This window comes from Phyllobates terribilis, unplaced genomic scaffold (genome assembly GCF_046119375.1).
Source record: "Phyllobates terribilis strain yellow unplaced genomic scaffold, ASM4611937v1 Scaffold_3__8_contigs__length_932513732, whole genome shotgun sequence".
NCBI lineage: Eukaryota > Metazoa > Chordata > Amphibia > Anura > Dendrobatidae > Phyllobates > Phyllobates terribilis.
In genome coordinates, this window is record NW_027362763.1 from 762,144,755 (window position 1) to 762,167,059 (window position 22,305).

General features: G+C 48.4%; 1 protein-coding gene across 1 annotated transcript in view; it reads right to left on the reverse strand.

Annotated features, from left to right (window-relative positions):
• Positions 1-15,279, reverse strand: part of LOC141257562 (serine palmitoyltransferase 3-like) — a 112,750-nt gene extending 97,471 nt beyond the window's left edge. The window contains exon 1 of the mRNA XM_073672215.1: positions 15,069-15,279. Within this exon, the coding sequence (XP_073528316.1) occupies positions 15,069-15,206 (138 nt within the window). The 5' untranslated portion in view covers positions 15,207-15,279. The remainder of the gene's footprint in view (positions 1-15,068) is intronic.
• Positions 15,280-22,305: the final 7,026 nt, after the last annotated feature.

A 22,305-nucleotide genomic window follows, 5' to 3' on the forward strand; every position in this document is an offset into this window, starting at 1 on the left:
GCTGCATTTTCGCCGCCATTGACTTGCATTGGAACGCATGGAATCCGCATCACTGGATCTGTACATGCGGAATCCAAATGTTTCAATGTGCGGATGGTACCCGGGTCTGGAGGAAAGGAGACTCTCCTCCAGACCCGGGTACCATAGAACCTGTAAAAAAAAGAATAAAATAAAAAAGAAATATTATATTTACCTTCTGATGGCCCCCGGTGCTCTTGCTTTTGCTAGCCGGCAGATTGCAGTGGACTGAAGGACCTGCGCTGACGTCATTTAGTCATGTGACGGCAGGTCCTTCAGTGTACCGCGAGCTGCTGGCAAGCCAGGGCGTATCGAATAAAGACTGCGGGGGCCATCAGAAGGTAAGTATATATTCATTTTTTTTATTTTTTACCATTCTTTCGGTCACAGTATATAAATCCATGCCGTTTGCATGGATTAATATAGTTTGACCAAGTTGTCAAACACTTTCCAAGTGATGCTAAAATCGCTTGGAAAGAGCTTGTCAACCCGCATGCGGAAATGCATGTGAAGAACGCTTGACCCTAGCAGGAAAAACGCATGTACAATCCGCATGCGTTTTTTCTGCCAGGGAGATGCAGAAACGCTCAGGAAAAATCCAAAGCATTTCTGCATCGTGGACACATAGCCTAAAGCCAGAGCTGTCAATCAAAGAAGAGGGAGGGGTTAGAGGGAAAACAAGTAGGTGGGAAGGTGCACTGAACTTTTTGGCCACGTCAAGGTTAGCCAAATGCTGAAAGACTCCTTTTAGAGGGAACCGGTCAATGCTATTAAATTGCAGATATAGGGTTAATCTGTAGGTTATTAGCATTAGGAAGGTGCCCGACCGCTGTACTGGAAGCATGGATCTTGGCAGAAAATTACTTTATTCCTCATGGGAGTCGCTGGCTTTCAGCCATACGCTACTGGCAGCCGGCTGTGCCGTTGCTTACTTACAGTCGCTGCTCTCAGTGCTGTGAGAGGTGACTTTAACCACACTGGCAAGCCTGAATGACTGACAGCCAGCAGCTCCCTGGTGGAATAAAATGCATTTTCTCCTGGGTGCCGTGCTTTCAGTACTGCGGTTGTGGCTGGGCACCTTCCTAGCTCGATTAACCTGATAATAATTTTTATAGCGCCAACAAATTCCGCAGCACTTTACAATTTTAACCTGCAGGTTAATAGAGCAATCCAATGTGACAGGTTCCTTAAAGAGTATCTATCATCAATCTGTGGCTGTGCTTACCAAGCTTTGACCAAACAGTGACATCCACCGAGTGGTGATCGTTCGATCATTGCTTAGTAAACAAGAGATAGATCTTACGATAATGCACGAGATCTTGCGCTTTCAATTCAAGAGGCGCCATGAAGGGTTAGAAACCCACAACCCAGAAGTTCAGGCCCAATTATATTAAAGGGGTTGTACACTACTTTATATTACCCCCCCCCCCAATGTATCCCCCGGGGCCCCCAAGACTTTTTGTAAATACCTTATGTTGCAGATAGTGCCTGTGAGCAGCGCTATTACTGACCGCTCACCAGGCATCACGTGACCCCCGGCTCTGACATCCACTGATTTCACGACAAGTGCTGGCAGCAGCCGGGGGTCTTTGTCTTCCACGTTCCAGGTGGCTGCCAGGCTGTGGACGGGGTTACCCCCGCGCGTCACACCCGGCATCCACCGTTCGCTCTGCCTCTCCCCATTCATTGGGAAAAGTGCGCGGTGGATGTTGGGTGTGATGCGGGGGGGGGGGGGGGTAACTCCGCCCACAACCCAGTAGCCACTGCGGGGTCACGTGATGCCTGTGAGCAGCCAGTGATAGTGCCTCTCACAGGCATTATCAGCAACATAAGGTATTTACAAAAAGTCTTAGGGGCCCCAGGGGGATACATGGGGGGGGGGGGGTGGTAATATAAAGTACTACCAGTCTAGGGCTGCCTACTCTTGTGTGGCACCCCAGAGGGTCTGGTTGCCACAGTGGTATTGCTTCCCTCAAAAGAAGTAATTACATGTCTGGAGGCAAGCAGGGGTTTTCTGGTCAGGAACACAATACATGCAACACTTCCTGGCTCTAGACCAGCAAGGGGAGGACCCTCCCCTTGGCAACTGGATCTGGAGGCGGGGTTAGTTTAGTTCAGTGCAGGAGTTGAGTTTAGGACTTCGAAGAGTGAGGAGCTAGGGACTGGAGCTGGATATAGCTCGTACTAGCCAGAATACACAAAGAACCGGACACCGGAGTCCGAGGCTGTGGGGGATTCCAGACCCAGCAGCAGATACCGTAGGGCAGGAGATTGCAGGTCTCCTGGCCCCCATCAGACGCCCGGAGGCTCAGCAGCACCGAGGGACCAGTACCGCTACGGAGGAGAGAGGTATCCACAAGGCCCGAGCTGCCAGCCATACGGGTGAGCACTGCACGTTACACTCAGGGACGTGGGCTAAAACACAGCTACAAGCAGAATAGCCAAAGAGAATAGTGAGAACGGCAGGCCTACAACTCCTCCTGCCCAGGAGGACTCTACGCTTGCTCCCAGACTGACCAGACTCTTATCTCTAGCCAGTACTCCAGTCCAGTCCTGTCTAATTGCTACCAGTAAAGACCCTGGGACTGTACTGCACAGACTCTGTGGTTATTTCTGCACCGCAACACCCTGCACAACCACCATCATCCACACACACTGCCCTGAAGCTAACTCTTCCTGTGGGGAGTTATACCACCTAGGCTGCTATACCACCTGCTTCAGAGGACTGTTCCACAGCGGCGGTCTCTATTAACCGCACTCCACAGGTGGCGTAGTCGGACATTATATAACCTATATACATCTACTACCCTTGGATTGACCGCCCTGAGTCACGGACTGGGTCACCGCCACAGTGACTACAACCCCCAGCATCTACCGGCTCCGGGTACCCCACGGCCCAGGGGGTGCGTCACTTGTGATACGTACTCTTTCACCTTTACGATCCTTAGAATGAAGGGGCGGCTCAGTTTCCATAACAATAAATTATGGTTATAAGGGGCATCTGTGTAGCTGCAAGTTTTCTAGGTTACTACATACCTTACAGCATTATTCATAAAAAATATTTAATAACTAAAGCCCCATTCACAAACCTGTGTACTTGCCCAAAGCCATCCTATAAAGTTAAGAGATAAGGAGGGCATCAAGGGTCGTGTTCTGCCAGCCATGAGAGAATAAGGAATAGAATATAAGGACAAATGAAACAAAGCGGACCCAGTGGAATAAAATACTGGGGAAATTATGAAAAAAAAAAAATCACTACAACTGCATCTTTTGGAAAACGACCTGAAATTAGACAATTTTAAGCTATTTTTTTTTATATGTAAAATCCTCCAGACATCAAGTCGGTGACGCTGAATAAGTAGTCGCTTAATACTCCACACTGTCAAAAGACAGAGGTGACTTACTCAAAGTTGTAGCAAGTGGCAGCAAGGTGGCTCAGTGGTTAGCACTGCAGCCTTGCAGCGATAGGGTGCTGCTTTCAGATCCTACCAAGGACAACATCTGCAAGGAGTTTGTATGTTCTCCCTGCATTTACATTGGTTTGCTTCCGGGTTCTCGGGTTTCCTCCCATGCGCCATGGACATACTGATAGGGAATTCAAAATTTGATTCCCAATGGGGATTGTGATGATAAGGTCTGTAATGTGCCATGGAAATTAATGGAGCTTTATAAGTGAGTAAAATATATAAATAGTTATGTTTGTTGAAGGGGAAGAAAACTGTTGGAATAGTCAGACAGAAATCAACAAGTAATCTAAAAACAGATAGCAATTTTATCTGAGCAGTAAAGAGGAGATTTTTATCCCTTCAAGGAGTTTTGCCAATCAATGTGCACCCCTAAAAATAAGCTGCATTAACCCTCAACTGGTGAGGTGGGGTTTGCCACACCCCAGGGAATTTTTGTTCGGCTGCCATTCTTTGAAAAATGCTGGTATGAGGATACGTGTATCACTAGCTTCCATCCATTTGTGGGTGTCAAAAATTTGTAATACTCATGTGTAATCAATCGCCAATAAGAAAACGATTAAAACAAACGTGATCTTTGCATTTTCTGTAAAAATAAGAGATTTCTAAACACTGGGGTATATGTGGCACCCCAGGGGTCTGGTTTCCACAGTAATGCAATGTTATGTCTGAGAGCAGGTGGGAGGTCTCTTGGTCAGGAATCCTATGCATGCCACACCTCCTGCCCAGTCCTGGGAGGGGAAGGACTTCCCCTATATAAACCTGGGGCTGAGGCAGGGTTAGGGAGTTCAAAGGGAGAGTTCAGCCAGGAGGGCTGACAGGGAGCTGTGGCTCCGGCTGGGCCCAGCTCCTGGGCCATGCCAGAAGTAGAGACAGAGAAGCAGCTATGGGAAAAGAACAACAGGAGCTCTGTAGGAGCAGTGCAACAAGGAGTCAGGGGCTGGCAGCTGCAGAGCTCGCCCTGACTGAGAAGATTTCTCACCGGACCCGGAGTCCGAGGCTGTGGGGACTAACTCCTATCCAGCAGCAGAAACCGACCGGCAGGGGATTGCAGGTCCTCTGGCCCAGAAACCCGAAGGCACGGTCACACGCATGGGACCAGCACCGCCGTCGTGGAGCGGAAGCTACTAGAAGGCCCCGAGTCACCGGCCATACGGGTGAGCACCACACGGTACACTCAGGGACGTGGGCTACTTATACCCGCCTCTAGCAAGGTAGCCAGAAGAGTACAGTCAGTTTGGGAGGCCTACAACTCCGCCTGGCCAGGGGAGATCCCATCTGCTCAAGGACTGACCAGGCCCCAATCGCTAGCCAGTACTCCGGGAGGGTCTATCTTTGTCACCAGTAAAGACCCTGAACTACACCGTACCGTCTCCGAGTGGTTCCTGCTACCCCCATCGTCCACGTCGGCTGCCCTGAGGCCATACCCCTCCCGTTGCGGGTTATACTATCACGCTGCACAATCCTACCACCGGCCTCAGCGGTCTGCCCTGCAGCAGCAGCTCCTTAGCTGTACTCAACGGGTGGCGTAGTCGTCCAACATCTACCGCTGATACAGCGCCACTTAGTCTGACTCCCTGGGCACGGACCGGATCACCGCCACGAGACTACAACCCTCAAGAGATCCGGCTCCGGGTAAGCTCCCGCGTGCGCAACGCAGCGCGACACAGGCCCAGGGGCGCGTCAACTTTTGGCGTAGTCGGCAGGATTTCGTGCCCGCAACCACCGGGTACTGCGTGCCTGAAAAAGACTGTTCAAACTTACCAGTGGTGAAGATTCCCGCCATCCGTGGAGGTTTCCCGCCATCCGGCGCCATCTTCTACCTTCTTCCCGCCATCTGCGAAGTTTTCCCGCCATCCGGCGCCATCTTCTGCCTTCTTCCCGCCATCCGTGGAGTTTTCCCGCCGTTGGACGCCATCTTGAAGACGCCGCGCGGGAAGAAGAGGGGCGTGGACTCCGAAAGCGCGCGAGAACCGAAGCCCCGCCTCACGTCCGGACGTTGCGTAAGGTCCTGGAAGGAGTCCAGCAGACGCCGACGTCACAGGAACGCGACGGAAGGTCCTCAACCCTGACGATCCACTGCGGAGCCGCGGCCTACGGAAGAGGATCATCGCAAGGTAGGCCACGGTCCACTAGGGGGGAGGAAGATGTCGGATACGGAGGAGAGCTTCACTGTCTCAACCCCCGCCAGCGCCACCGCTGCTGCAGTCATGCCCTTCACCATGCCCTATATCCCGGGAGCGGCCTGGCTACCCCAGTACTCAGGGGAGTCACATACCCTGCATGACTTTAGAGAAAAGCTGGATAGCCTCTTCCAGGTGTATCCCCTCACAGAAGAGCAAAAAGTGAGCATCCTGGTGGCCCAATTAACCGGGGCAGCCCAAAGGGAGGTAAAGTCGTCCAACATCTACCGCTGATACAGCGCCACTTAGTCTGACTCCCTGGGCACGGACCGGATCACCGCCACGAGACTACAACCCTCAAGAGATCCGGCTCCGGGTAAGCTCCCGCGTGCGCAACGCAGCGCGACACAGGCCCAGGGGCGCGTCATATAGGAAACACCACATCACCAGTTGCGTGACAAAAAACCCACCTCACCAGTTAAGGGTTAAAGGGGCAACAGTGCTGGCCGAGCATTGTAGCCTCTCCTTATAGCTTAGGAAACTAAGGCTGCGTGCACACGATGCGTTTTTCATGCGTTTCCGCAGCGGTAATCCACACCCCATGGTCCCCAATGGCATTCCGCAATGTCAATGCACATGCTGCGGATTTTTCCGCAGCGCAAATAAATCCGCAGCATGCTCATTAATTTTGCGGAGGCGCAGTGGAAGCGCCGCCATTGACTTGCATTGAAACTCATAGAATCCGTGTCTGTACATTTGTACAAGCGGATTATATGCGTCTCTATGTGCGGATGGTACCCAGTTCTGGAGGAGAGGAGACTCTCATCCAGACCTGGGTACCATTGTACCTGTGAAAAAAAGAATAAAATAATAAATAAAGTTTATATTCACCTGTCTGGCGGCCCCTGCAGCGCTTCTTCTTCCAGGACCTGAGATGACGTTGCGGTCATGTGACCGCAGGCTGTCTCGCGAGATGCCGGCAACCCGGAAGAAGCCAGGACGAGCGCGACAGCACACGCGGTGGGGGATCGGGGGTAAGTATAGCTTTATTTTTTTATTTTTACGGTCACACTACATAAATCCATGCCTTTTGCATGGATTTATACAGTGTGACCTAGTTGTCAAGCACTTTCCAAGTGATGCTATAGCTTGGAAAGTGCTTGTCAGTCCGCATGCGGAAACACATGCGTTAACGCATGTGGGTACGCATGTGAATCCGCATGTATTCTGCAGGAAAAACGCATGCATAATCTGCATGCGTTTTTTCTGCCAGGGAGATGCAGAAATGCTGCAGAAATTTTCTGCTTCATTTCTGCATCGTGGGCACATAGCCTTAGAAACTAATTCTGTGTAGTTTTGTTTTTTTCTAAGAACAGCACCATGGCCTGTGCCTGGTATTGCAGCTCATCCCCATTAGGCTATGTTCACACATCATGTTTTTTTTTCTGCAGCAAATCCTGATCTCTCAAGGAAGGTTTGTTCAGGATTTTTCATAATGTTTTGCTTATTTTTTGGTGCGTTTTTTCAGCGTTTTTTTTTCACTGTCCTTTTGTCTCTTTATGTAAATACATAGAGTTCAGTGAAAAAAAAAAATCTCATTCTTTTTTGGCAGCAAAAAAGCTGAAAAAAAAGTCACCTGCGTTTTTGGTGCGTTTAACGCTGAAAGAAGTGACATGGTCTATCTTCCAAAAAAAACATGCAAAGCACAAAATCCTGAACTAAAAAAACATGATGTGTGCATGAGATTTCTGGAATCAAATAGACTTTGCTGGTACTGCAAAACGCAGCTGAAAATTTGCTTAAAAAAAAATAAATCATGATGTATGAATATAGCCTTAGGCATATGTGCCCACGATGCAGAAATGAAGCAGAAATTTTCCGGAGCATTTCTGCATGCCCTTGGCAGAAAAAACGCATGCAGATTTTACACGAGTTTTTGATGCGTTTTTACATGCGGATTTTCCATGCGGTTTTCCAATGCATTGTATAGGCAAATGCGCATGCGGAAACGCACAAGAAATGGTCATGCTGCGTTTTTTCCCGCACCTAAAATCCGTGCAGTAAAAATCCTGACCATGTGCACAGAACTTGCAAAATGCAAATGCAGAACTTGCACCAAATCTGCATTGTGTGCACATTGGCTATGTGCACACGATGCGGATTTGGTGCGTTTTTTTCCATGCAGAAATGCAGCAGAAACACATTGCACATCTTATCCCATGACATTTTGCAAGTGCTGTGCACATGATCAGGATTTTTTCTGCGCGGATTTTAGGTGCGGAAAAAAAACGCAGCATGACCATTTCTTGTGCGTTTCCGCATGCGGATTTGCCTGTACAATGAATTGGAAAAACGCATGGCAAATCCACATGCAAAAGCGCTTAAAGGCGTGTAAAATCCGCATGCATTTTTTTCTGCCAAGAACATGCAGAAATGCTCCGGAAAATTTCTCTTCATTTCTGCATCGTGGGCACATAACGTGTGCACATACCCTAAGGCTAAGTATTTGGTGAAGAAATTTCTGTATCTCTTGGCAGGAAAAAACAGAGGCAAAAATGTGCATTTTTGCTGCGTTTTTTCCCCACTCATTACTAGGGGTGAATTATGCAGACAAAACGCTGAAAAAAAAATTGACAAGCTGAAGATTAAAATCCGCAAGTCACAAATAAACGAAGTGGGAACCTCAGCAGCACAAAAAGAAAATGAGACTGTAGGTCTTGCTGCAGTGTTATTTATTTGATCCGGCAAGGAGTCAAAACAGATATGGTCCAACGTTTCTTCCGAGAGTGGTCTTTGTTAAGAATGTGTGTGCAGCAAAAGCCAGGGAACCAGGAAATGTGGCAGGGTATAAACCGTGGGGGAGTTTTGAGAAGGGCTGTGGACTCGGAGTCGTGGAGTCGGTGTCCATTTTGGTGGAGTTGGTATAAAAGTGGACCGACTCCTAAAATATATAATAAATTGGGTTCAGTAGTACAATGCAGGATGTGCTGTAAATGTTTTCATAAGAATTTGGGAAAGTGCTGAAATGTCCTATAAATGTCTGTTCTGTTTCTAAGGATCTGGGCTTTTAGTTGAGATGAATCTGTGCTGCACTTTATGTACACGCTCAGTAGTGAGGCAGGGCTGTGGAGTCAGGTCGTGGAGTCAGAATCTGAAGTCAGGGAAATTGAGGAGTCGGTGGTTTGGCTTACAGACTGCACAGCCCTGGTCTTGAGAACCGCCTCCTATTTGCCAGCATATGCGACTCCTCATGATTAGCCAGCCTCGTGTGACGTCATATGTGCGTTACACCGCAGCGATGACATCACGTGTCAAATGATGCTGACAGATAGGAGGTGGCTCTCAAGGCTACAGTCCCAGCGCCCACAGATTACCAACGTCGCAGATGGACCACCTCCTGCGAATCGAATCTTACCAACTTTAGTAACATGCCAATCATGGAAGATGGATATGCCATAAGTGTAGAATCCACAGAAGATCACAGACCAACATTCCTTCATCCAACACCAGGGGCGGAACTAAAGTGGTTGCAGGGGCTGCAGTTTCACCCAGACCTTAAAACCTGCTGGAGATTTTGCTTTTGGGGGTTCACACACTTCAAGTTACACCACTGCCCAAAACACTGAAAGCCTCATCATTAGACATCATGTAACAATTTCACAGCAGATATGAAACATATAATAAGTTTAATGAGCAGAATTCGAGGTTTACATTTGCTGACATTTACCATCGGGTCCCTGTATAGAATAGGTATAAAAGTTAATGCTTTTCTTAAAGGCACAGCCTCACAACAGACGGTTGAGTAGAACGACAGGACATGCAGTTAGGTCACCATGGTGACAGTACACATTACACAGCAACAATGGCTGCTAATAACAGAATCTATTGTCAATTGGATCAGGTTTATGACCTCCTCTTAGTTGATCTGTGTCTGTAACTGACATATTTCCAGTTGTTTTGTCACAGTCTTATGATGTGCATTCAGTTTATTATGAAAGTTTGCACAGTTAAATGATATCCTCTGCTGTTAGGCTATCGTTATACATCTGTGGGGCACATTAATCAAAACGGACTAAAAGAAAAACTAAGCATGTTGCCCAAAGCAACCAGGCCATATTCACACGTTCAGTATCTTACCTCAGTATTTGTAAGCCAAAACCAGGAGTAAGTGAAAAATACAGAAGTGGTGACGTGTTTCTATTATACTTTTCCTCTGATTGTTCCACTCCTGATTTTGGCTTACAAATACTGATGTAAAATACTGACCAAATACTGAACGTGTGAACGCGGCCTTAAAGGGATTTTCTCGACTTATTTCCTGCCAATTGAAATTTCAAACCAGCGGCATGGTTGCACCACTGGTCTGAAATTAGTGCGCTCCCAGGCTGCTAGCAAAGGCAGCTTTGACTTTGTAGCATGGGAAAAGTACAGGGACATGAAGGTTGGTCGGATCTAGAGGTCCCACCAACTTCAGAGTGATATGAGCAGACTCTTCAACATAGAGCTTGCTAGTGACGCTTGCCCCTTACCTCGGTTACCAGCTACTCTATAATTAAAAATCCCTCCATTCTTGAGAATGAAGTTGATTCAAATTAAGAAGTAAATTGCAAAATTATTGTTTTTACAAGCACTCAGCAATTTTATCATGTTAAGAACTAGAGACAACCCCTTTAAAGTACATTTAGACAGCTTGAGAATGGGTTGATAAGAATTATAGTCCAGTTTATCAGCCCATGTAACCATTTGGATTGTTTATGGTGAAATAAAAATAAGGCTGGAGTCACACTATATACAGTTATATGAAAAAGTTTGGGCACCCCTATTAATCTTAAGCTTATTGTTTTATAAAAATTGGTGTTTTTGCAACAGCTATTTCAGTTTGATATATGTAATAACTGTTGGACACAGTAATGTTTCTGCCTTGAAATGAGGTTTATTGTACTAACAGAAAATGTGCAATCTGCATTCAAACAAAATTTGACAGGTGCATAAGTATGGGCACCTCACCAGAAAAGTGACATTAATATTTAGTAGATCCTCCTTTTGCAAAAATAACAGCCTCTAGTCGCTTCCTGTAGCTTTTAATGAGTTCCTGGATCCTGGATGAAGGTATTTTTGACCATTCCTCTTTACAAAACAATTCCAGTTCAGTTAAGTTTGATGGTCGCCGAGCATGGACAGCCCTCTTCAAATGATCCCACAGATGTTCAATGATATTCAGGTCTGGGGACTGGGATGGCCATTCCAGAACATTGTAATTATTCCTCTGCATGAATATCTGAGTAGATTTGGAGCGGTGTTTTGGATCATTGTCTTGCTGAAAGATCCATCCCCTGCGTAACTTCAACTTTATTACTGATTCTTGAACATTATTGTCAAGAATCTGCTGATACTGAGTGGAATCCATGCGTCCCTCAACTTTAACAAGATTCCCGGTGCCGGCATTGGCCACACAGCCCCAAAGCATGATTAAACCTCCACCAAATTTTACTGTGGGTAGCAAGTGTTTTTCTTGGAATGCTGTGTTTTTTTGCCGCCATGCATAACGCCTTTTTGTATGACCAAACAACTCAATCTTGGTTTCATCAGTCCACAGGACCTTCTTCCAAAAAGAAATTGGCTTCTCCAAATGTGCTTTTGGATACCTCAGCCGCCTCTGTTTGTGGCGTGCTTGCTTCTTTCGCATCACTCTCCCATACAGCTTCTCCTTGTGCAAAGTGCGTTGTATAGTTGACCGATGCACAGTGACACCATCTGCAGCAAGTTGATGCTGCAGCTCTCTGGAGGTGGTCTGAGGATTGTCCTTGACTGATCTCACCATTCTTCTTCTCTGCCTTTCTGATGTTTTTCTTGGCCTGCCACTTCTGGCCTTAACAAGAACTGTCCCTGTGTTCTTCCATTTCCTTACTATGTTCCTCACAGTGGAAACTGACAGGTTAAATCTCTGAGACAGCTTTTTGTATCCTTCCCCTGAATAACTATGTTAAATAATCTTTGTTTTCAGATCATTTGACAGTTGTTTTGAGGAGCCCATGATGCCACTCTTCAGAGGAGATTCAAACAGGAGAACAACTTGTAAGTGGCCAGTTTAAGTAGCTTTTCTCATGATTGCATACACCTGGCTCTGAAGTTCAAAGCTCAATGAGGTTACAAAACCAAAAAAAGTGTTTTAGTAAGTCAGTAAAAAGTAGGTAGGTAGTATTTAAAACAAGAAAATGATAAGGGTGCCCATACTTATGCACCTGTCAATTTTTGTTTGAATGCAGATTGCACATTTTCTGTTAGTACAATAAACCTCATTTCAAGACAAACATTTCTGTGTCCAACAGTTATTACATATATCAAACTGAAATAGCTGTTGCAAAAACACCAATTTCTATAAAACATTAAGCTTAAGATTAATAGGGGTGCCCAAACTTTTTCATATAACTGTACATATACTAGCTATTGAGCCTGTTCTACGCTCGGGTGGTGAGCATTTTTATTGGTATATGGTCCCCTATCCTGGTATTTGTGCTGCCCCCATCCTGGTATTTGTGCTCCCCAATCCTGGTCCTCCATCCTGGTGTGCGTGGCCCCCCTCACCTCTCAATCCTGGTGTGCGTGGCCCCCCTCACACCCCCAATCCTGGTGTGCGTGGCCCCCCTCACCCCTCCAATCCTGGTGTGCGTGGCCCCCCTCACCCCTCCAATCCTGGTGTGCGTGGTCCCCTCATCCCTTTCACGCTGTACACGTACAAAAAAAAAAAAAAACACTTAGGCTGTGTGCCCACGATGCGTTTTTTAACCTTTTCCGCAGCGGCAAAAATGCTGCAGAAACGCTTAAAAAACGCTTGGTAGAAGGCCTGCCATGTTCCCCAATGATAATCCACATGTGTTGTGTACATGCTGCGAAAATTTCCGCTGCGGATTATCATTGCGGAAAAAAGCGCAGCACTACCAATTATTTTGCGGAAGCGCTGCGTTTTCGCCACCATTGACTTGCATTGAATCGCTTGGATCCCGCATCACTGGATCTGTACATGCGGAATCCAAGGGTGCGGATGGTACCCGGGTGTGGAGGAGAGGAGACTCTCCTCCGGACACGGGTACCATAGAACCTGTAAAAAAAAAAAAAAACATTATACTTACCCTCTGATGGCCCCCGGTCTCCTAGTCTTCGCTTGCCAGCAGATCGCGGTGGACTGAAGGACCTGTGCTGACGTCATAGTCATCTGACGGCAGGTCCTTCAGTGTACCGCGAGCTGCCGGCAGCCAGGACGTAGCGAAGCAAGACTCCAGGGGCCATCAGAAGGTAAGTATAGATTTATTTTTTATTTTTAAACATTCTTTTACGGTCACACTATATAAATCCATGCCGTTTGCATGGATTTATATAGTGTGACCAAGTTGACAAGCACTTTCCAAGTGATGCTAAAATCGCTTGGAAAGCGCTTGTCAACCCGCATGCGGAAATGCATGTGAAGAATGCTTCACATCCGCTTGTCCCTGGCAGGAAAAACGCATGTAAAATCCACATGTACAATCCGCATGCGTTTTTTCTGCCAGGGAGATGCAGAAACGCTCAGGAAAAAGTCCTGAGCATTTCTGCATCGTGGGCACATAGCCTCACCTTTCTTCCCTGTGCTCCAGCGCTGCTGTGTCCTGTTCTGCTGGAGGCGGAGTGAGGCGTCGGACTACGCGCGTGCCTATAGCGCTGTCCGGCGCCATTTTGCTGAAGACACACTGCAAATGTGTCTTCAATAAAATGGTGCCGGATAGCGCTATGCGCATGCGCCGATTCCGACGCCTTCACTCCTGCCCCGGTCTCCAGCGAGAAGAGAGGTGCCACGGCAACGCTTCTCCCGGTCAGGTAAGTATGGCACCGGAGATCGCGGTATGCGTTCAGTGTCTACGCATACCGCGATCTCCGGCGCCATATACTCCTCTTACCTGTAACGGCTCCATGCGTTCTTCTGTCTGGAGCCAGACTATGCAGGTGTGTCGCACTTGCACAGTCTATAGAGGCTTCAGACACAGGGATGCTTGAACGATTATATTATAGATATAAAACATCGCATAGCACTCGGCCCAGTGTTACTCTATGGGGCTGCTAAGATCAGCGATTATTTTCTCATGCTGATTCGGCTGAGAGAACAATCGCAGCATGCTGCGATTTGCAGCGAGACTCGATTCACTCGAACCCATAGAAGTTTATGAGTGCGAGTGAAACATTGAATTTCACTCTGATGTCAGCCCAGTGCAGTCCAATATACGCAGTCAGCCCATGGAGGAAATTACTTTCTCTGTCTCCTCCGCAGCTTTGCTCCGATCCTGTCATGCGAGAGCATTGCAGCACAGTAGCATGACACTCAGCCCCCACTCGCAGCAGAGTAGGAGCCGAGGGTCATTAGCATCTCGCATCCGATGCGATACGCTGGTGTGACGCTGACCTAAGGGTTATCGGCAGCACACCGCCGGTTGTTCTTCTGATAACATAACGCTGTGTGGGAATAATGGTGTGTGAATGAGCACCAATCCACTTTAAATACAGTGCCGGCAAAAAAAAAAGTCTTTACAAGTTCAACAAACCACAAAATCTTAACATTCAACCAATTAGAGTGCAGCTTTCATTTTACCAGAGCAGTGTGAGAAGCGAAAGCTGAACTTTGATTGGTTGCTATGGGCAACTAAACCAGTTTTGCTATCAGACAGTTTTTGTATATCTCCCCAATTGTGTGCACTTTTAAATAGTGAAATCATGACGCAGATTTTACATGTAAAGTTGTTTTGTCTTTGCTGACACTGTATAGCTGAACGTTGTGCATTAATAAATCAGTAATTCCTCTTGAGCCCAAAATCTATTTTCTTCCAAAAACAGATTTGCAGTAAATTGAACAAGAATTGACAATTTATCATAAATAGGAATAAAGCAAATAATCACCTAGGAGAGCGCAGCGCATAAGTGTGCTGTGACTCGGGACAGGGAGAAATATTTGCTTTAGCAAGCCCTTATTCCAATTAATCACTGAGCGGCGTGACACCAAAATTGTGCTCTGGAGCCGGCGTAATCCACAACGAGAAGATTATAATGCTGTTACAGAACATGTCACCCACCCCTCCTCGTCAGACTCTGCCGGTGTGATATCAGCACTGCAGATAGTGGATCCACCTGCTAATGTCATAGACCTGGATCCCACACATGTATGAGATTCAGTAACAGACACAGGGTCATTAAAATCAGCGCACATAAGAAGTTTATCCGAGCTAGTGATCTGTGGATCTGTCACATATATAAATAAATAGATCTCTTAGACCTGATGAGGCTGATGTGCTTACTCCATGTCAGAATCGAATCCCTTTTAAAAAGTTTTGCTATTAAAATGAGTCTTTCCTGAGTCCAGCTCTAGCAGTACATACATTTACATACCCGGGATACAGGCTACTATACTATAGAGGTAATAACCACAATAGTTATCGCTTACCTGTAAAGTTTTAGTAAATCCGTTCTTCTTAGTAATCCCATTCAGATGATTTTGGTGCGGCTTGTGGGTCCCATTACAGTGAGCCAACTTGGGCTGAGCCATTGGAGAGACTGAGCTGCTCTCATACAGCAGACACATAGAGTGATCAGCCGCAGGTAGTCAACCAGTCTGTCAGGCTTATCCAGGGAAAGGGTGTGGTAGCAGGGGAGGAGGAAGCCAGCCAGCAAGCCCTTCCTCAGCCTAGATCTCACTCCTTCAATTTAGCTGTCACCTTTGTACACCTTTAGACGTCTCGGCATAAGAAAAGCATTCTGTATAGCAACAGGTAGCCTTCATCCGCTGCTGTCTGAGGTCCCTCTAGACCAGAAGGGGTTGCTAAACAACAGACGCTTCTTAGGAGCCCCTGAACAAGACACAAAAGACTGCTGGAAAAGAGAAGGAAAGTGATTTAAAGAGACACACACCACTCCTGTTTGCTACAAAATTACAGAACTTGCCGCCTAAGTGTAGTTTAAGTTAGGCTAATCATTTACTACTAGAGATCGTGTAACCATTCACCCCAAGCTATGGATAATAGGTTATAGGTTCACTCCGGACAGCAGCAATGTGACCGACAACTGCTATTCTCACTATCGCACTGTGTCTTTTTTCAGACGTTCTCTCTTCTTAAGGCCAGGTTCACACGATGAGCTTTTGGTGAGTTTTTGACGCCGTGTATTTTTGCTGCCACAAAAACGCAGCATCTTACAGTCCCAGCAAAGTGGATGGGATTTATAGAAATCTTTATGCCCACTTGGCTTTTTTTTTTTTTTTACTCAGCGTAAACTGAGCTGCAGTGCGCGTTTCAAATCCGCAACATGTCAACAAGTTTTTTTGCGTGGATTTCCCCATAGACGTGCATTAGGTGCATAAAATCCGTAGGTAAAAAAACGCGAGAAGAATGGTCAGGTCAATTCTTTTAACCATATTGCGTCTTTCGCAGTTAAAAGACTCTCAAAAGCCTGAACAGCGAGTTGCTTTTACATAGAAAAGCAAATGTTTGTTCTTTTGAGAATTTAATTAGCACTTACTCAAGCAGTTTTCGGATGTGTTAAGCCTCATTCAGACATTCCAGTAAGGCTATGTGCCCACGATGCAGAAATGCTCCGGATTTTTCCTGAGCGTTTCTGCATCTCCCTGGCAGAAAAAACGCATGCGGATTGTACATGCGGATTGTACATGCGTTTTTCCTGCCAGGGACATGCGGATGTGAAGCGTTCTTCACATGCATTTCCGCATGCGGGTTGACAAGCGCTTTCCAAGCGATTTTAGCATCAATTGGAAAGTGCTTGACAACTTGGTCACACTATATAAATCCATGCAACCAGCATGGATTTTATATAGTGTGACCAAGTTTGTTAAAAAAAAAGAATAAAAAAAAACATTATACTCACCTTCCAATGGCCCCTGGTCTCCTTCTCCGGTCTCCCCCGTAGCTCGCAATGGTCTAAAAGGACCTTCCATGACGTCATTTAGTCATGTAACAGGTCACGCGACCGCCGACGTCACCGCCGACCTGTCACATGACTAAATGATGTCATGGAAGGTCCTTTTAGACCATCGCAAGCTGCCGGGGAGCCAGGACGCATCACTAAGGAGACCGGGGTCCATCAGAAGGTAAGTATAATGTTTACTTTTTATTTTAAAATCTTTTTTTTTTTACAGGTTCTATGATACCCGGGTCTGGAGGAGTCTCCTCTTCTCCAGACCCGGGTACCATCCGCACATTGAAACGCTTAATATCCGCATGTGCACATGTAGTCATGCGGATATTAAGCGATTCAATGCAAGTCAATGGTGGCAAAAACGCCGTGCTTACACAAAATAATTGGTAGTGCTGCGGATTTTTCCGCAATGATAATCCGCAGCGGGAATTTCTGCATCATGTGCACAGCACAGGCGGATTATCATTGGGGAACATTGCAGACCTTCTACCAAGCGTTTTTTAAGTGTTTCTGCGGCGGAATTGCCCCTGCGGAAACGCTTAAAAACGCATAGTGGGCACACAGATTAACACAGTCCTTTTTCAGTTCCTGACTTGAACTTGACACCCAAAATCAGGAGTGGAACAATCAGAGGAAGTATAATAGAAACACGTCACCACTTCTACATTTACCACCCACCCCTGGTTTTGGCTTACAAATACTCATGTGTGAATGTGGCCTTGCTGCACAATGAATAACGTAAAAAAAAAGTAAAAAAAACATGACAAAATTGCAGATTTTTCATCATTTCACCTCACTTGGACTTTTTTGCCTTTTTTTCAATACATTACATGGCAAAGTGAATGGTATCATTCAGGCTCTGACTAGCCCACGGGGGCACAGGTGAATCCCCTGGTGGGCTGCACCACATGAGCAATGCTTGGCACAATACACTTGATGCGCTATATGTGTCGCGCCCCCTGGGCCGTGGGGTACTCGGTACCGGGCCGGTCGTTGCTAGGGGAGATGTCACAGTGGCGGTGACCCGGTCCGTGACCCAGGGTGGTCAATAAAAAGATTTTTTTTTTATAGTTTTTATGTACAAAGTTCGTGACGCCACCTGTGGTATGCGGCTAAAGGGAGCCGCCACTGCGGAGCAGGTCCTCTGGAGCTGATGTTAGTGCAGTAAGGTTGGTGTGGCTCTCCACAGGTAGAGCTTAGCTCCAGGGCAGTGTAGATGTTATAGGTTGTGCTGGGCGTTGTAATGCAGGGGTGATGGCGCAGGTAATAATCACAGAGACAGTGGGGTGCAGTCTTCCGATTTTACTCACAGTTCTTAGGTTCCTCAGGTTACAGATTCTGGACTACAGCCTCTCATGTCGTGCTGCTCTTACTCAGGGAGGGGTTCAGTCCACCCTCAGATATCTCCAGAGTACTTAGCGGGACCCCCTTCTGTGTCCTCTCTCTGGCCATCTCCCTGCACCTAATACCAAGTGTCCCAATCCGGTACCTGCGGGCCTTGTCGGGCAACGTCTATAACCTTCTTGGTGAGACTGATATGGACTGTTGGCTGCAGGACTTGAAATACTGCAGCCTCCGGTTTCTAGTTGAGACATAAAGTGCTCTGCTAGTTGAGGGACCGGTCCCCTTTGTGTGGCCTGACCCCTCCACCTCTTGGTAGATTCGGGCGTACGGGTGGCCTCCAGCACTGCCCGTACCCCTGGGGTCCCTTCCTTCGTTCTGTGGCACCCTGCTACTACAGGTACCACAGGACCCAAAAGGGTGCATGGATGGACTTCTCCACAAGAGGCCCTCACTACAAACAGACACCTCCACCCTTCCACCTCAGACCACCAGAGGGAGCCTGTTAGGGATATATAAACTGGAGGGTGAAGTCAGTTAGGGGTCGTCAGTTAGTCAGTCAGAGAGTGTGCTGACACTGAGAGCAGTGAAGACGAAGTACGTCTGCTGCTGTACTGAGGGCCCCGAGTGTGGCTGATGCAAGGAGAGAGAAGAGAGGAGTTAAGGGGGCAGGGGAGCATCTGAAGCTCATCCCAAGACACAAGCCGGACACCGTGTCTGCGCCTACAGGGTCCTCTACACCCAGTAGGGACAACCGGCATACCAGGAGGCTTCCAGACCCCTGGTCATCCTGAAGCTGCCATCAATTACAGGACTAGGAACCACAAAGGCCCCGGCGTCCAGGGATAGTGGTTGCCAGAGAAAAGTCCTACTACCAAGCAGTCAGATGAGAGAGCAAAACAATATAGAAGCTAGGCCAAGTTCCAGGCTGGCCAGAAGCTTAGAGAGAGGAAGACACGGACCAGGAGGCCTACAACCCGCTCACTGGGGAGAGTTCTGAAGTGCACCCTTCCTATTAAGTACCCTGGACCCTACCTGCTGTTACACCAGTAAAAGTACTGAAGCTAATCCCCTGTATGTGACGCGCCCCTGGGCCTGTGTCGCGCTGCGGTGCGCACGCGGGAGCTTACCCGGAGCCGGATCCGTGGAGGGTTGTAGTCTCGTGGCGGTGACCCGGTTCGTGCCCAGGGAGTCAAACTGGACGGCAGTCTACTAGTAGTAAATAGTTGATGACTACGCCACCCGTTGAGTGCAGCCAGGGAGCTGCTGCTGCGGGGCAGACCGCTGAGGCCGATGGTAGGATTATGCAGCGTGATAGTATAACCCCCAACGGGAGGGGTATGGTCTCAGGGCAGCCGACGTGGATGATGGGGGTAGCAGGAACCACTCAGAGACGGTACGGTGTAGTTCAGGGTCTTTACTGGTAACAACGATAGACCCTCCCGGAGTACTTGCTAGCGAACGGGGCCTGGTCAGTCCTTGAGCAGATGGGATCTCCCCTGGCCAGGCGTAGTTGTAGGCCTCCCAAACTGACTGTACTCTTCTGGCTACCTTGCTAGAAGCTGATGTAAGTAGCCCACGTCCCTGAGTGTACCGTGTGGTGCTCACCCGTATGGCCGGTGACTCGGGGCCTTCTAATGGCTTCCGCTCCACGATGGCGGTGCTGGTCCCACGCGTGTGACCGTGCCTTCGGGCTTCTGGGCCAGAGGACCTGAAATCCCCTGCCTGACGGATTCTGCTGCTGGGTAGGAGTTAGTCCCCACAGCCTCGGACTCCGGGTCCGGAAAGAAGTCTTCTTAGTCAGGGCGAGCTCTGCAGCTGCCAGCCCCTGACTCCTTGTAACTCTGCTGTTTCCTATGCTGCTTCTTGTCTCTACTCCACTTGTCTGACTCACCCTGCCTCAGCCCCGGGTTTATACAGGGGAAGTTCTTCCCCTCCCAAGACTGGGCAGGAGGTGTGGCATGCACAGGACCCCTGACCAAAGGACCTCCCACCTGCTCTCAGACATAACATTACATTACTGTGGAAAACCAGACCCCTGGGGTGCCACATTCCCCCCTAGTGAAATTTAGTACTCCGGGACTAAACACATTTAGAAAAACATAACAAGGCAAAAACATTAACAATACAATAAGAAAACATATAAAGATGGTTACGGCGTGTCCGCAACCGGGTGCAGTCTCTGAAGAGAGCAAGGTGTCCATTTCACCAACACAGGGAGACGTAACCAGGTAGGGGTCTGTCCTACCCCGAGTCCTTAACAGTCTCTAGTCCATCCTGGGTTACGCTCCAACTATGTACAAGGATTCCCGGTAAATCCACCAAGGATTCCTAAAAATAACTAGAAACACAAAATTATACACAAGCAACAAGACACAGAAAAACATAAATAAAACAATTTATACACTTTAAATTCTCCAGCGTGCGGGTAACTGGCCTCTAGTGGCCCGAGTGGACCTACGGAGCTGACTGTCTGGCCCTGAACTACAGGGTGTAGGAGCTGTCAAGGGTAAACTGGGCAGCTGTCTACCGGCTCTTTGTCTCACTAGGGGTACGGCAGGCTCACTATAAGCAGAGGGTTGATTCTCCTGTTCTGCTTGTGTGGAGTCTTCTGCCTCCTGGACCGGCTGTTCTTCCAGCTCTACCCGTTGCTCCGTAGGTTCTTGGGATGATGGTTGGAGGAAGGTGAGTACGGGTACCACAACTGCACCATTGACTTGAGTCCAAGACTGAGGGAAGTCCCCGAGCACGGTACTAACCATATCTTCCCTTTCTTCCACGGGTCGATGGTCTTCTTGTTCCTCTTCAGGGTTCCTCAGTTGTTCGGGACACTTCTTCAGGTGGTCCCGGGATACAATGGCTGTGGTTTCCCCTCCGTCTTTACTGATGGTACAGACCTTCGGGTTCTCGTGGCTTGAGGGCAGTACGGTGTACGGGTCCTTCTCCCACTGGTCGTCCAACTTGTGGAGCCGTCTCTTCCTCTTCAAGACCTGCTCTCCGGGTACCAGGGGAACAGCGGGAGCATACTGGTTGTAAGTTTTCTCTTGTCTTTCCCTAGCCTGACAGAGACTTCGCTCCACGCTCTCCTGTACTCTCCGGTACTGCTGCTGCCTCTCTGTGTCCCAGTCTGTTTCTGGTGAAGTGTCCTCGGGGGTCAGGACTCCCATTTCCAGGTCAACAGGTAACTTACCAGGTCTTGCCCTCATTAGGTAAGCCGGGGTACAGTTGGTGGAACCTACCGGGATGTGGTTGTATAGGTCCACCAGATCGGGCAACTTTTCAGGCCACAGACTGCGTTCTTCCAGGGGCAACGTTTTTAGAAGATCCATTACCACCTGGTTCATTTTTTCACAAAGTCCATTAGTCTGCGGATGGTAGGGTGTCGTCCTTATCTTCCGGCAGCCATACAGATTGCAGAATTCCTGAAAGACCTCCGCTTCAAAGGCAGGTCCCTGGTCCGTCAGCACTTGGTCCGGGTACCCGTGTGGACGGCAGAAGTGCTGCTGGAAGGCTCTAGCTGCTGTTTGAGCCGTTAAGTCCTTGACGGGGACGACAACCAAGAACCGGGAGTAATGATCCACGATGGTTAACGCGTAGACGTAGCCACTTCTGCTTGGGGTCAGTTTTACATGATCCAAGGCTACCAGTTCCAACGGTTGCCGGGTGACGATGGACTGCAGGGGAGTCTTCTGGCTGGCTCGGTCCTTCCTTCTCAGGTTGCACGGGCCACAATCTCTGCACCACTTCTCGATGGTTCCCCTCATGCCTACCCAGTGGAACCGCTCGCGCAGCAGGAACTCCAGCTTTTTCCACCCAAAGTGTCCAGCTCCGTCGTGGTATGCCTCCATCACCATGGCTGCGTCTCTTCGTGGCACCACTACTTGCCAGAGTAATTCATGCGTCCGGGAGTTAACCATTCTGCGGCACAACTTCCCTTTGTAAAGGAACAGTCGACTCTTCTCTGCCCATAGTTGTTTGGCTTCCTCCGGAGCGTCTGGTTCAAGGCGAGCCTCCGGCCGAGTCAGCATCTCCTTCACCAGTCGGACGGCAGGGTCGCTGTCTTGCGTTTCCGCCCAGTTGTAGTGGGGTAAGGGGTTCAACGTAGCAGCCTGCTTACTCCTTACCCGGTGGGAATACTGAATAGTCCCATGACGGTGGAACGCAGGGAGTTCAACTTCTTCCAGTCCCTCCGGATCTTCTCCTCCGTCCGGCAGGTTGGGCATCCTGGACAGGGCGTCCGCGTTGGTATTGGAGCGTCCTGCCCGGTATTTAATTGTGAACTCGTAGTTGGACAGACGGGCCATCCACCTCTGCTCCAGGGCACCGAGTCTTGCCGTGTCCAGGTGTGTCAGCGGGTTGTTATCCGTGTACACGGTGAACCGGGAAGAAGCGAGGTAATGCTTAAAGCGCTC